The sequence below is a fragment of the Pipistrellus hanaki genome (assembly GCF_964339955.1).
Source record: "Pipistrellus hanaki genome assembly, chromosome: 5".
Taxonomy (NCBI): domain Eukaryota; kingdom Metazoa; phylum Chordata; class Mammalia; order Chiroptera; family Vespertilionidae; genus Pipistrellus; species Pipistrellus hanaki.
In genome coordinates, this window is record NC_140507.1 from 72,187,128 (window position 1) to 72,200,081 (window position 12,954).

The 12,954-nt window shown below is 59.3% G+C and overlaps 2 protein-coding genes across 2 annotated transcripts in view; one reads left to right on the forward strand and one right to left on the reverse strand.

The window, feature by feature from the left end:
* Positions 1 to 12,954, forward strand: part of NFIC (nuclear factor I C) — a 217,517-nt gene that overhangs the window by 201,477 nt on the left and 3,086 nt on the right. The window lies entirely within an intron of this gene.
* Positions 87 to 8,872, reverse strand: TBXA2R (thromboxane A2 receptor). Its single transcript, XM_084886506.1, has 4 exons — positions 8,846 to 8,872; positions 8,723 to 8,804; positions 2,515 to 3,378; positions 87 to 838 (listed from the first exon to the last, which is right to left on the reverse strand). The coding sequence occupies exons 3-4, from the start codon at positions 3,298 to 3,300 to the stop codon at positions 593 to 595; spliced, it is 1,032 nt and encodes a 343-aa protein (XP_084742632.1). The 5' UTR covers positions 3,301 to 3,378; positions 8,723 to 8,804; positions 8,846 to 8,872; the 3' UTR covers positions 87 to 592.

A 12,954-nucleotide genomic window follows, 5' to 3' on the forward strand; every position in this document is an offset into this window, starting at 1 on the left:
GGGGGAGAGGAGCCAAACAAAGCCGGTCTCACCCCTCTGCCTGTCCCCGCCCTCTCCGGGGGCCACGGGGTGGGGGACACTCGGATGCACAGAGCACTTCAACAAGTGACGACCGACTTCCAGACCCGAAGGAAGATACAGCCGGGCTGAGATCTGTTTTGGCAAGAGACGGGGCGTCCTGCCCGTTTATATCGAACCTTTTCTAGACGGCGCCTTCTCAGGCTGTGGCGTCAAAGGGGATCAAGCGTACCCCAGCCAGTGGTCGGAACCCCCCTCCCCGCCCCTTTTCCTGAGGACTTCCGGAAGGGGAGGCTTACAAGTTTAACTGTCTCCAGATTCCCTTCCTTACACCCCCGCTCACCCATCCTGACGTGGGGAGGGGCCTGCGAGGACAGAAAGGCCTTGGAAAGGGGGTCAGGGGAGCCTTGGGGAGCCCCCAGGGCTGACGGAAGACAGCTCACAATCCTGCCACTCAGACTCGCTCTGCCGCTCTCCCGGCGCCTGGAGCTCGGCGTGGGCGGCTGTGAGGGTCGGGGAGGACGGGGTCGAGTGGCCGCTGTCCTTCCGGAGCTGCCACTGCCGCCTCCCGGCCCTAAGCCACGGTGGGCCTCCGGGAGAGCTGGGGCTGCAGGGAGAGCGAGCGGGAGCGGGCGCTGAGGCCGGGCTGCAGCCGCCGGATCACGGCCCGGCGGAACAGGATGTACACCCAGGGGTCCAGGATCTGGTTCCAGGTGGCCACGCGCAGGTAGATGAGCAGCTGCTTCTCCGTGGTGCGGGACAGCTGCCCGGCGGGGTCCATGGCCGGCGGGCTCCGCAGCACCGTCTGGGCGATGAAGACCTGCCAAAGGCACAGCGTTACCCGGAGCCCGGCCGCCCCGGCCCGCCCTCCGCCCGCTCCTCTGGGCCGAGGCCTGGTGCCCAGCGGCTGCTGCTGGGCTGCGAGGCCTGGAGGCTGCCTGCCCTCTGGGCCCAGTGACGTGGCCACACAGTGAGCGCTTCTCCCGCTCCTCTCCGGGCACAGTTACGTGTAAAGTGAGGTTTCCAGGGTGAGCAGTTGGAATTACTGTCACAGCCAGCACTGTTATTCTATTAAATAGTTTATAAACATTTCATGTTATAAAACTATAGCATAAAATTATATATAGCCTTAGCTTGTTTGGCTCAGTGGATAGGGTGTCAGTCTGTGGACTGAAGGGTCCCAGGTTCAATTCCAGCTAAGGGCACATGCCCGGGTTGCAGACTCAATCCCCAGTGGGGGGTGTGCAGGAGGCAGCCCATCAGTGATTCTCTCTCCTCATTGGTGTTTCTATCTCTTTCCCTCTCCCTTCCTTTCTAGAAAAAAAAATTGTATATAAAATAACCTATTTCATATTTTATTTTAAAAGATTTAATATAATTTATGTTTTATAAAATGTTATGACATAATTTTATATTACATAATATGTCATGTTATTTACTATTATAATATAATAATTATCTAATAATTAATATGTTGTTGATTATAATTAGTTATATATTAGTTAAAAATTAGACATACTTATAATTATGTAATGATATATTATATAATATATAATTGATATAACTATTAAGTATTAATACATAGTAATATATAGTTATATATTATAAGTACTTAACAATTATATAATATACAATATGTAATCATAATATTATATAATTGATCTGATTAAGAATTCATTATAATACAATGTAATTAACTATAATGTATAAAATTTATAATTAAAATTATATATTGTTAAATAAAATTCATATATTTTTAAAAAATATATTTTTATTGATTTTTTTTTTACAGAGAGGAAGAGAGAGGGATAGAGAGTTAGAAACATTGATGAGAGAGTATCATCGATCAGCTGCCTTTTTGCACACCCCCTACTGGGGATGTGCCCACAACCAATGTACATGCCCTTGACGGGAATCAAATCGGGGACCCTTCAGTCCACAGGCTGATGCTCTATCCACTGAGCCAAACTGGTTTCGGCTATAATTCATATTGTAGTAAATGCACTGTGTTAAAATTATATTATATGAAAATCCTATTAAAATGGTTCCCTGAGCCGAAACCGATTTGGCTCAGTGGATAGAGCGTCAGCCTGCAGACTGAAGGGTCGGGGCATGTGCCTTGGTTGCGGGCACATCCCCAGTGGGGGGTGTGCAGGAGGCAGCTGATCGATGATTGTCTCTCATTGATGTTTCTAACTCTCTATCCCTCTCTCTTCCTCTCTGTAAAAAATCAATAAAATATACTTAAAAAATAAACTAAAGTAAAATAAAATAAAATAAAATAAAATAAAATGGTTCCCTGAGCACTACTTGTGCGGATAAGGCTGGGGACCGCCGGGACAGGAAGCTAGCCCCGCCCCCACGGGGGCCTCTGTGTCCTGCTCAGGAGCTCCTCCGGGAAGGCACCTCAGTGCGGGACCGGAGCCCCCGTTTCCTGGGGGATGGGACCCTGACGTGCCTCCGGATGAGCTGAGGCAGCCCCGCCCCGGCACTCACCAGCAGCGGCATCCAGCAGACGCTGGCCACCACCATGATGCCCGTGAGCTGCGCCATCATCTCCACCTCGCAGTCCCGCGGGCGCTGCTGGGCGGCCTCCTGCCCGTGGTAGACGTGGCACAGGGTGGCCACGCTGATGGTGTTGAGCAGGAAGGACAGCCCCACCGAGAGGCTGCCCAGGAGCGCGAAGAGCAGGCCGAAGGCCACGTCGCCGGGCGCGGGGCCCAGGGTGAGGAAGCACCAGGAGCCGGGGTACTGCAGGGTGTAGCGGCCCAGGCCCAGCACGGGCAGCAGGCCCAGCGCCAGCGCCGCGGCCCACACCAGCGCCACGGTGGCCCAGGCGCGGCGGCGGGAGGCGGCCGCGGGCCGCGAGAAGGGCCGCGTGATGCCCAGGTAGCGCTCCGCGGCCATGGCGGCGCCCAGCAGCAGCGGGCTCAGGCCGAAGAAGACCATGGCCACGCCCATGAAGCGGCAGAGGTGGCAGCTGGGGTCCACGGCGGGCCAGTCGAAGAGCATGGCGTGCTGGGACACCACGATGGCGCCGGTGATCAGCAGCCCCATGAAGTCGGTGAGCACCAGGCCGCAGAGGAAGGTGAGGAAGGAGGACCGCACGGGCGAGCCGCCCTGCCGCGCGCCGGCCAGCACCCGCAGGGCCAGCAGGTTGGAGGCCAGGCCCACGAGGCAGAAGGAGGCGGGGAACCAGGGCGAGGCGATCAGGCGCCGCTCCTCCAGCGTGATGTTCACCGGCCGGAAGCAGGGGCCCCGGGCGCTGTCATTGGCCCACATGGTGGCCGGCGGAGTCCGCACAGTCACCGCCCCATGGGGCGAGGCCGCGGGTGCGGGCTGGCCCTGGCCCTCGCACACCTGGTGGGGGCAGAGAGATGGTTTGCTGGTGATTCATTCTGCATTTTATTTTATTTTATTTATTTTTAATATATATTTTTATTTATTTCAGAGAGAAAGGGAGAGGGAAAGAGAGATAGAAACATTAATGAGAGAGAATTATTGATTGGCTGCCTCCTGAATGCCCCCCACTGGGGACTGAGCTAGTAAGCCAGGCATATGCCCTTGCCCAGAATCGAACCCTGGAGCCTTCAGTCCACAGGCCGACGCTCTATCCACTGAGCCAAACCAGCTAGGGCTCATTCTGCATTTTAATCAGAGTGGCCCTGGTGAACTCCTATACAAACCTTCAATGCCCCAACCGAACCCCTCCTTAAGGTCGCCTTTCCTGACCAGCACCGTGACCTTCACCGTGAGGACCTGTCTCCTCTGGGGACACCAGTTGGTGTCTGTTGGGTTGAGGAGAAGGGCCAAGAAGCCCCAGGTTTGAACTGCAGCCCTGGCACCTCCTGCAGGACCCCAGCAGGCGGCTTCTTCTCTCCGAGCTCGTTTCCCTGCGGCTCTCCCGTCCACCCCGTCGGCGGGTCCCCCGTCCACCCCGTCGGCGGACGGCAGCATCCAGGCCGGATGTCAGCCCGTGAGACAGGACGTGTCCAGAGCGGAGCGGGAGGCGAGTTGCCGGCCAGAGCTCACGGGCGTTCGTGCCAGCCCCGAGGTCCGCCTCGTGGGCCACCGTTTCTCACGAATGCAGAGGGGGAGGCCCCAGCCGCTGGCATTTTAGGGAGAGCCGTCCTCACACAGGTTGAGAGTGTGTGGATTATTATTTTTTGTTTCTTAATTTTTTGGAATCATGTGGATCCCCCCCACACACACACACACACCATTTCTTGGCATCGCTTTTATAGTAAGAAACACACCCAGACACCCAGTTTCATTCTGGGAACAAAACACCAAATCATTGGGAGCGACAGGTCCCCAGGGATGGGCTATAAGAGGCAGCGAAGGAACCTGTGAACGGGGGTGGGGCTTGGGGAGAAACCAGAGGCACATCTGGGCCTGGCTGGTGGCCAGGGCGAATGAACCAGCCAGATGTGGGGTCGTCCAGCAGCAGTAAAACGAGCACATTCGGGGGCTCTCCCCCTCCCTGCGTGGGAGCCTGTACTGGTCCTTCAATAAATCCCACCTTCGGCCGAAACCGGTTTGGCTCAGTGGTAGAGCGTCGGTCTGCGGACTGAAAGGTCCCGGGTTTGATTCCGGTCAAGGGCATGTACCTTGGTTGCGAGCACATCCCCAGTAGGGGGTATGCAGGAGGCAGCTGGTCGATGTTTCTCTCTCATCGACGTTTCTAGCTATCTATCCCTCTCCCTTCCTCTCTGTGAAAAATCAATAAAATATATATTTTTTAAAAATCCCACCTTCGTTACACACGTACACACACACACACACACACACTCACACACACACACACACAACACACACTCACACACACACACAACACACACTCACACACACACAACACACACATACACACACACACACACACACAACACACACACACACAACACACACACTCACATACACACACACACACACACACACATGAGAACATTCAGAAAACAGCTCCCAGTCCCCAAAAGGACAGGCCAGGGAAGACAAAGCCACACCAGGTCCCAGCCTTCTGCCCTGGGTACCTACCGCATGCCATCCTTGTGTTGGCAGTGAGGGTGCCCCTGACAGAGAGGCCAGAGCGGGCCAAGGTGGGAGGCGGGATCGTGGGAGGAACAGGGACCGAGGCCCCAGGCAGTGAAGCCTCATCAAAGTCCCTTGTTTTTTTTGCCGAAGGGGCAAACAGGCACAGAGAGGTCAACTAACTTGTTCAAGGTCACACAGCCCAGCCCACGCTGATGGGCCTCATTGCATATGTGTGTTAGTGATTCAAAGTCCTGCCCATTCGCCCGGCTGGTTTGGCTCAGTGGATAGAGTGTTGGCCTGCGGACTGAAGGGTCCCAGGTTTGATTCCGGCCAAGGGCACATGCCTGGGTTGCGGGCTTGATCCCCGGTGGGGGGTGTGAGGGAGGCAGCTGATCAATGAGTCTCATCACTTATGTTTCTCTCTCTCCCCCTCTTCCTTCCTCTCTAAAATCAATAAAATATATTAAAACAAACAAACAAACAAACAAACAAAATTCTGCCCATTCGAGGGAAGCTGGTGCCAGGTGGGTGTTGGGGTTCACAATTATTATAATTTTCTCTAAGGAAGAATAAGATTTTCCAGAAAGTGGACCAGACCGGATTCAAGCCCTGCCTTTGCTACATACCCTCTCACTGACCTTGGGCTCCCCATGTCCCCGCTCTGAGCCCCCGTTTCCCTTCCTGTAAACGGGGCTCACGGTGGAATGAGTTCATCGGCACGGGGCTCAGCGCACTGCAGGTGCTCAGGGCCTGTGAGTGTGCCCAGCAGGTGGCCGCCGGCCTCACCCCCATCTCCATAACTGGTGCCTTGGCCCAGCCCCTCGGGCTCCACAGCTCCTTATCTCGTCTCATAAATTATCCAGCTCCTGACAGCTGCCCGAGCTTCCCTCCCAGGCCCAGCGCCAAGGCCACCCCACTCTGGGGGAAACGGAGGCCTGGCGAGTGGGGTGGGGACAGGGTGTGCTTCCCATGGCGGCCGGGGACCTTAGACCTCCAGCCCGGGCCGGGGGTGTGCCCTTAGCCACCTCATATTTGACTTGAACTTGAATTCCTCCCGGGAGGGCACTCCCCCCTCCCTCGGGAGCTGGTACGAGCCATTTCTAAACATTCCTGGGAACTTGGGCTGCGCCAGCGGCCACTGCCCCGGCCTCTGTCAGCCCCTCCGGCCCCTTGTCCCCGTTCCCATGGGAGCTCTGCACCACCCACTCACCAGGACGCACCCCCTGAGCTCTCCTCATCTCTCCCACGTCCGGGAACAAACCTGTGACCCAGAGCCCAGGGCCGAGGGGAGACTGGAAACTGGCAGGCCTCCCTTTGGCCACGGCCGGCGGTTTCCAGCCCCCCCTCAGAGGGGTTCAGGTGATAGCTGCTGGTCTCAGGTTTCCCAGGCAACCGGGCCAGTGGAGGCACCTGGCGAGGCCTCCCTCCCCTCCCGCATCGGCCAGGAGAGCGGGCAGGGCCCCGAGCTCATCGGGGACATTCCCAGCCCAGCCAGGTCCGGAGCAGCGCGCTGTGGACCTGGGGCTGGGCTGGGAATGGTCCCGATGAGCTGGGGAATCCCTCTCGCGCTCTGTGTCTCAGGGGAGGCATGGACTTCGGATTCCCATCCCGGATTTGGCGGACAAACCCAGGATTCCGTGGCCGACGGCGGCGGGCAGGTTTAGCTTTGAAGGACCAGAGCTCGGGAATGTGGATGAGCCCCTGGAAGGCCTCCAGCGTCTAGAATTCCAAGGGCCGAGGTTCCAGAACTCTGACGGGAGTTTGGCTGGGTCCTGGGTTCAGAAATCTGTGTCCCACAATTGGCTCCTTCCCGGGGGCCCCCCCTGCCCACTGGAATGTGACGTTCCCAAGGCCAGGCCTGGTCACTGCCCACCCCACCCTCCCTCTCCCGCCTCCATGGAGCCATCCCTCTCCCACTCAACACCCCAAGCCCAGGCCTGCCCGGCGGCCTGTCCGCACGCCTGGGCCCACCCCGCCTCCCCCAGGGATGACGCTGACCTCAGAGGAGCTCAGATGGAAGTCCCCTCTGGGCCGCTGCCGCGCTGGAGGCCCAGTGTCGCTGAGCGTCAGTTTCCCGCTCTGTGAAATGGGAACAGCAAGGGCGTCCATCCACTGGCTGCTGGCAGTGCGGCTGCTTCCCACAGGCCTGCTGTGCTCCTGCCAAGGAGGCTCTGCTCCCGCCGTGCCCCCTGCCCGTGTGCCCCCCCTGCACCCGGTCAGGAGACGCGCTGGGGTGTCAGAGCCCATCTCCGGCCAGGTGCTCCGGGCAGCCGGGCAGGAGCCCTGACCCTGCGTGTGACCCCGGCCGGCTCCGCCCTCGGCCGTTTCCCAGGCTTCCTGTGCTCTCGCTGCCGAGGACGGGCGATCACGGATGAGGCCCTCTGGCGTGAACGTGCAGGGGCCAGGCCCGGCCCTGCACCTGTCAGCCCAGCCCAGCCTGTGCACCCATCGCCCCAGGGGGCCGCCTCCACAGCCCTGTGCAGCCACAGACACCCTGCAGACACACCCTCAGAAACACTGTGCCTCCATCAGTGCCAGGCCCACCCACCTCCCCTCACCACAGCCTCCGTTTCCGGGAACTTTTCCTGTTTGTGACACGAACCAGGCCCCCACCCCAGAGGGTGAGGGTGGGGGCCCACCGCCAGCTTGATGAAGTGGGAGCCAAACCTCAGCCCAGATCCCACGGCCCCTCGGCCTCGCTTTCTTCCTGATTCCTAGGGGTCCGCAAAGTGCTCCCCGACAGGGCTGCCGGGGGGGGGGCGCAGAGAGGGCGGCGTGAGAGGGGGGAGGGACCCAGGCCATCTGGCCAGCGGCTAATGGTGGACACAAGAGTTACTGTGGCCTGGCTGAAGCTGGTTTGGCTCAGTGGATAGAGCATCAGCCTTAGGACTGGAGGGTCCCAGGTTCGATTCCGGTCAAGGGCATGTACCTTGGTTGCAGGCACATCCCCAGTGGGGGGTGTACAAGAGGCAGCTGATTGATGATTCTCACTCATCGATGTTTCTAACTCTCTATCCCTCTCTCTTCCTCTCTGTAAAAAATCAATAAACTATATTAAAAAAGGATTACCGTGGCCTGGCCGGTGTGGCTCAGTGGTTGAGCATCGACCTCTGAACCAGGAGCTCTCGGTCTGATTCCCTGTCAGGGCATGTGCCTGGGCTGCAGGCTCTACCCGCAGTGTGGGGCGTGCAGGAGGCAGCTGATCAATGATTCTCTCTCATCATTGATGTTCCTGTCTCTCTCCCTCTCCATTCTTCTCTGAGATCAATAAAAAAATACATATTTTTTAAAAAAGGAGTTACTGTGATCATAAGGACCCATCATGGCGTGCACACACACACACACACACACACACACACACACACACACGCCGGCTCCGGGCCACACCCTCCGGGGCAGGATGCTGAGGCCCCACACAGGCTCCGAACCACCCACAGGCACGGCCCCGCCGCACGTGGCCGCGCACCGGCGGGACCGGACCGGCTGCAGAGGCGCAGGCCACTGTGCCGCCCGACCGGCCTCATCGGTGCCCAGGACACCAGCACCGGCCGCTGTCCCCGCTGTCCCCCGCCGCGGCAGGCCCCCACAAACCCCCAGCCGCCCCAGCCGCCCCGCCCGCCCGCTGCGCCCCAAACCCGCCGGCTGCACCCCAAACCCGCCGGCTGCTCCGCACCTGGCGACGATGAATGGACGGGACAGCGGGGGAGCCCAGTGCGGCCGGGCTCCCGGGGAAACCGAGGCACCGCGGAGGCGGAGGCGGAGGCGGCCGCGGAGGACCGGGGCCGCGGTCGCCGGGCACAGGACGCCCCGCCGCGCGGCCCGGAGGCGGGAGGACTCGTCCCCTCGGGGCCTGAGCTCAGCGGGGCGGGGGCGCTGCAGACGGCTCCGAGGTCTCTATCCTCCGCCCCGGTCTGTCTGTCTGTCTGTCTGTCCTTAGGTCCGTCGGTCTCTCGCCGGCCCCGCCCCTCCGCAGTGGCCACGCCCCTCCAGCCGGGCTGGCTGAGGGGTCCCAGGGGGACCGCGGGGCCTCCGGGGGAGGCACCCCAGGCACCGGCCGCAGGGGGGCGGATAGCGGCGCGGCCACGCCGGACCCTCCGGAGCTCCCCTGGCATCACTCACCGTCCGGGCAGCACCGAGGCCGGAAGGGGGCGGGGCGGCTTTGGGGCAGGACAGGGTCCGCTGCCCAGGGTGCCTAGACCCCACCCATGGCCCCAGGGGAACCCACTGGGGTCAGGCCTGGCACCCAGTAGGTGGGTCTGAGGCCCCTTCCAGGGCTGGGGTTGGGGTGCAGGGTGCCTAGAGGAGGGGCGACCTCTAACCCTCCAGCCAGAAGCCGGTGGCAGCCTCTGACAGCAGCAGGTGAGTGCGGCGGTGGGTGACAGGGGGGACATTTCCGGGGAGGGGCCAGGGAGGCGGACAGAGGCCCCGAGGCCCCGCCCCGGTGGGAAAGCCTGCCTTAGGGTAGGGAGGCTGCTTCCCTCCCCCCCTCCCTCCCCCAGGCGGGGAGGGGCGGTCTGGAGTCTGTCCCTGCAGGAGTGATTCAGAGGTTGAGGCCTGGGAGCGGGAACGGCTCTGGAATGGGCTTCCCGGGCGGGGCTGACTTCCTCGAAAGCCCCGAACACCCTGGGGGCTCTGGGCCGGGGTCTCACCAGCCCTCTGGGATCGGCAGGCCACGGCGCTGGGCCGTGCTGCAGGGGCTGAGAGAAGCTTCTCGAAGGCCCTTCCTGCCTGCAGTCCTGGGGCCTCAGGTGGGTGGAGAGAGCCAGGGCCGGGGCCACGGAGGGGTAACCGTGGGCCTTCCAGAAGTGAGGACCCTGCTCGGTCCTGGGGGCCTGGGAGGAGCACACAAGGGCAGGCTCTGAGTGAAGATGGACGCTAGCCTTGGACTCGCCGAGGATCTGCCTGGAAGCCCCTTCTCTGGCTTCCCTGCCCACCACCTTTCCGTCCCCATGCCTCGGCTCACCCCCCTACCCCTCCAGATGCCCCGCCCACTCCATCCCATTGTCTGAGTCCCTGCGCGAGGTAACCCTGACTTCTCTCCCCACCTCTCTCTTTTTTAATATATTTTTATTGATTTCAGAGAGGAAAGGAGAGGGAGAGAGAAACATCAATGATAAGAGAGAATCATCTATGAATTAAGCCAGTCAATGAAAGAGAAACACCACATGACCTCACTCATTTATGGATGATAAAGAACATTATAAACTGAAGAACCAAAGATAGATATAGAGACAGTAAAACAACAAGCAGACTGTTAAATTACAGCGGGGAGGGTAGGGAGATCTGGGGGAGATAAGAGATCAAAAAAGGACTTGTATACATGCATATAAGTACAACCAATGGACACAAAACTCTGGGGAGGGAGGGTATGTATGGGGGGGAGGGGCAATGGTATATGTACACAGATAATAATTAAAAAAAAAAAAGTGTCATCGATTAGCTGCTTCCTGCACGCCCCCTACTGGGGACCAAGTCTGCAACCCAGGCATGTGCCCTTGACTGGAATCGAACCCGGGACCCTTCAGTCCGCAGGCTGACACTCTGAGCCAAACCAGCCAGGGCTCTCCCTCTCTCTTTAAAAATTTTTTAAAAATTGATTTGAGAGCGAGAGGGAGAGGAAGAGAAAAACAATCTGTTGCCTCCTGCATACACCCTGACTGGGGATCAAACCTGCAACCTGGGTATGTGCCCAGACTAGGAGTTGAACTGGGACCTTTCAGTGCTCTACCTACTGAACCACACTGGCCAGGGCTAACCCTACTTTCTCTTGATTGGCAAGGAATCTCCCAACTCTTATGCATCTGGCAGAGCCCTGGCTCCATGGCCCCCTCCTCTGTAAAGCCTTGATCTCCAGCAGTCTTGCTCCTCCCCCCCCCCCTTTTTTTTTCTTGCTCCACTATATCTTTTCTTATTGGTTTCAGAGAGGAAGGGAGAGGGAGAGAGAGATAGAAACATCGATGATGAGAGAGAACCATTAATTGGCTGCCTCCTGCACATTCCCTACTGGGGACCGAGCCCGCAACCTGGGCGTATGCCCTTGATCAGAATTGAACCCAGGACCCTTTAATGCTCATGCCAGTCACTAAGCCAAACCAGTCAGGGCTCTTGCTCCACTTTAATTCCTCCTGAAGGGCAACTGCGTGTCTGGCCCATGTGCTGGGACAAGGATGAGCCTCAGGTAGGACTGGAAACAAGACCTGCTCTCAAAGACCCTCCAGGCTAGAGATGACGGAGCCTGACACAGCCCAGAGGAAGTCACAGGGCGCAGTGAGCCTGGAGGGCGTCCTGGTGCTTGGAGGAGGCATGAGAGCGGGGGCTTTGCGGGGTGAGGAGGGCTTTCTTGGTGCAGGAGACATGGCAGACATCACATGTGCAAGACTTTGGGGGCAGGAGAGCATGAGGCTGCGGGACCTGCAGTGAAGGCCAGATGCTGTGGGAAGAGGATGTGGAGCTGGGGCTCCAGATGCGGGGGGGGGGGAGGGGGGGGAAGGGCGGGGTGTGGGGGTGGGTGCGAGGTGGAGGGAGCTGGTTTCATTCCCACTTCCTGTGCCTGGAGATAAGAAGGCTAATGCTCCTTCTGGGAATTGGCCAGGGCAGGGGTCAGAGATGGACACTTCACTGGGAATTTAGTCTGGTCTGGATCTCACTGCAGCTCTGTATAACGCAGGAGATAAAGATGCTCATTTTGTAAATGGGGAAACTGAGGCCCAGAGGGAGGAAATGACATGGCCAAGGGAAGCTCTGGGCTTCCTCTACCTCCTGGGCCGGAGACCTTCAGGTCTATTTACCCGCTCCTAGCTCAATGGGCACACAGGAGGCCTGGGAGACAGATGGGGAGGGGGGGCAAGTGTTGGGATCTGAGGCTAGGCTTAGGATATGCCCCCTGTGGCTGTGGTTTCCGGTGGGGGCCAGGCAGGGAGCATCTATTCTTAGATTTGGACGCAGCTGAAGGCAGGAAGAAATGGGAGTGGCGGTTGGGGTTAGCTTAAGAAACATTGGTGGACCTTGGGCAGGGTGGGGGCGATGGGGCAGCTGGATGGGTGTGGTGCCTCCAGTCTGCCCAGGGGTCTCGTAGACAGACACCCAGCTCGGGTCCCTGCTCAGCTCACTCACCTGTACGGTTCCTCAGTGGCCGGGGAGTCCAGCTCCTGGGTGTGCATTCAGCCCTGCCCTGCGGGGAGCCTGCAGCCTTTCCCCCTGCAAGGCAGGCCCAACCCTCCTCAGCCCGGCGGCCCCCTCCAGGAAGCCTGGTGTCCCTTCTGAGGTCCCTCAGACCTGGTGCCCTCCCCCTGCTCCAGCCCGACTCCTGGGGCTGCTGGTGTCTGAGCCCCTCTCCTCCCTCCAGACGAGGGGCTCCTGGCTAAACACACCCAGCACGTCGGGCAGATGGCCAACTTCTCCCTGGGGGGACACTGTCTGAGGAGGAATTGGGACGCTGGGGTTGGGAGCATTCCTCTGGGGGCAGGTGGAGAAACTGAGGCTGGGACACGGGTGACGGCCAAGGAGGTCGAGTTTTCCAAATTGGAGAAATCCAGGTTTGAACCCTGCCTGCCACTTTCTAGGGCTGAAAATGTGGGCCTCCGTGAGCCTTTTGGCCAAATGGACACAAGTCCCGTGTACAGAGCTCACGCGAGGCCGGCCGGGCTGCCGCAGAGGCACGCAGCCCCCGCGGTGAGAGCGGACGGGGCCTTACCCACCCCCGGACCTGTGCCTCAGGGGCTGTCCTGCACCCAGCACGGGTGCGCAGGCCGTGGACCCCTTGGTAGCGGCTGCCAGGGATTCCAAGGCTGCTCTATTAGCGATCTCTGCCGGGGCTCTGCCGGGGACAGAAACGGTCCTCCTCCATCCCGGACCAGGCTGGTGGCAGCCGGGTCTGCCGTGTGGAGAGGGTGCACCTTAACCAGG

Coding starts and splice junctions, on each gene's coding strand:
- TBXA2R (XM_084886506.1), bottom strand. CDS start 3,300: ATGTGGGCCAATGACAGCGCCCGGGGCCCCTGCTTCCGGCCGGTGAAC. Junction 839..2,514: donor TCTGCTGGATGCCGCTGCTG/GTGAGTGCCGGG, acceptor TGCCTTTGGCAG/GTCTTCATCGCCCAGACGGT.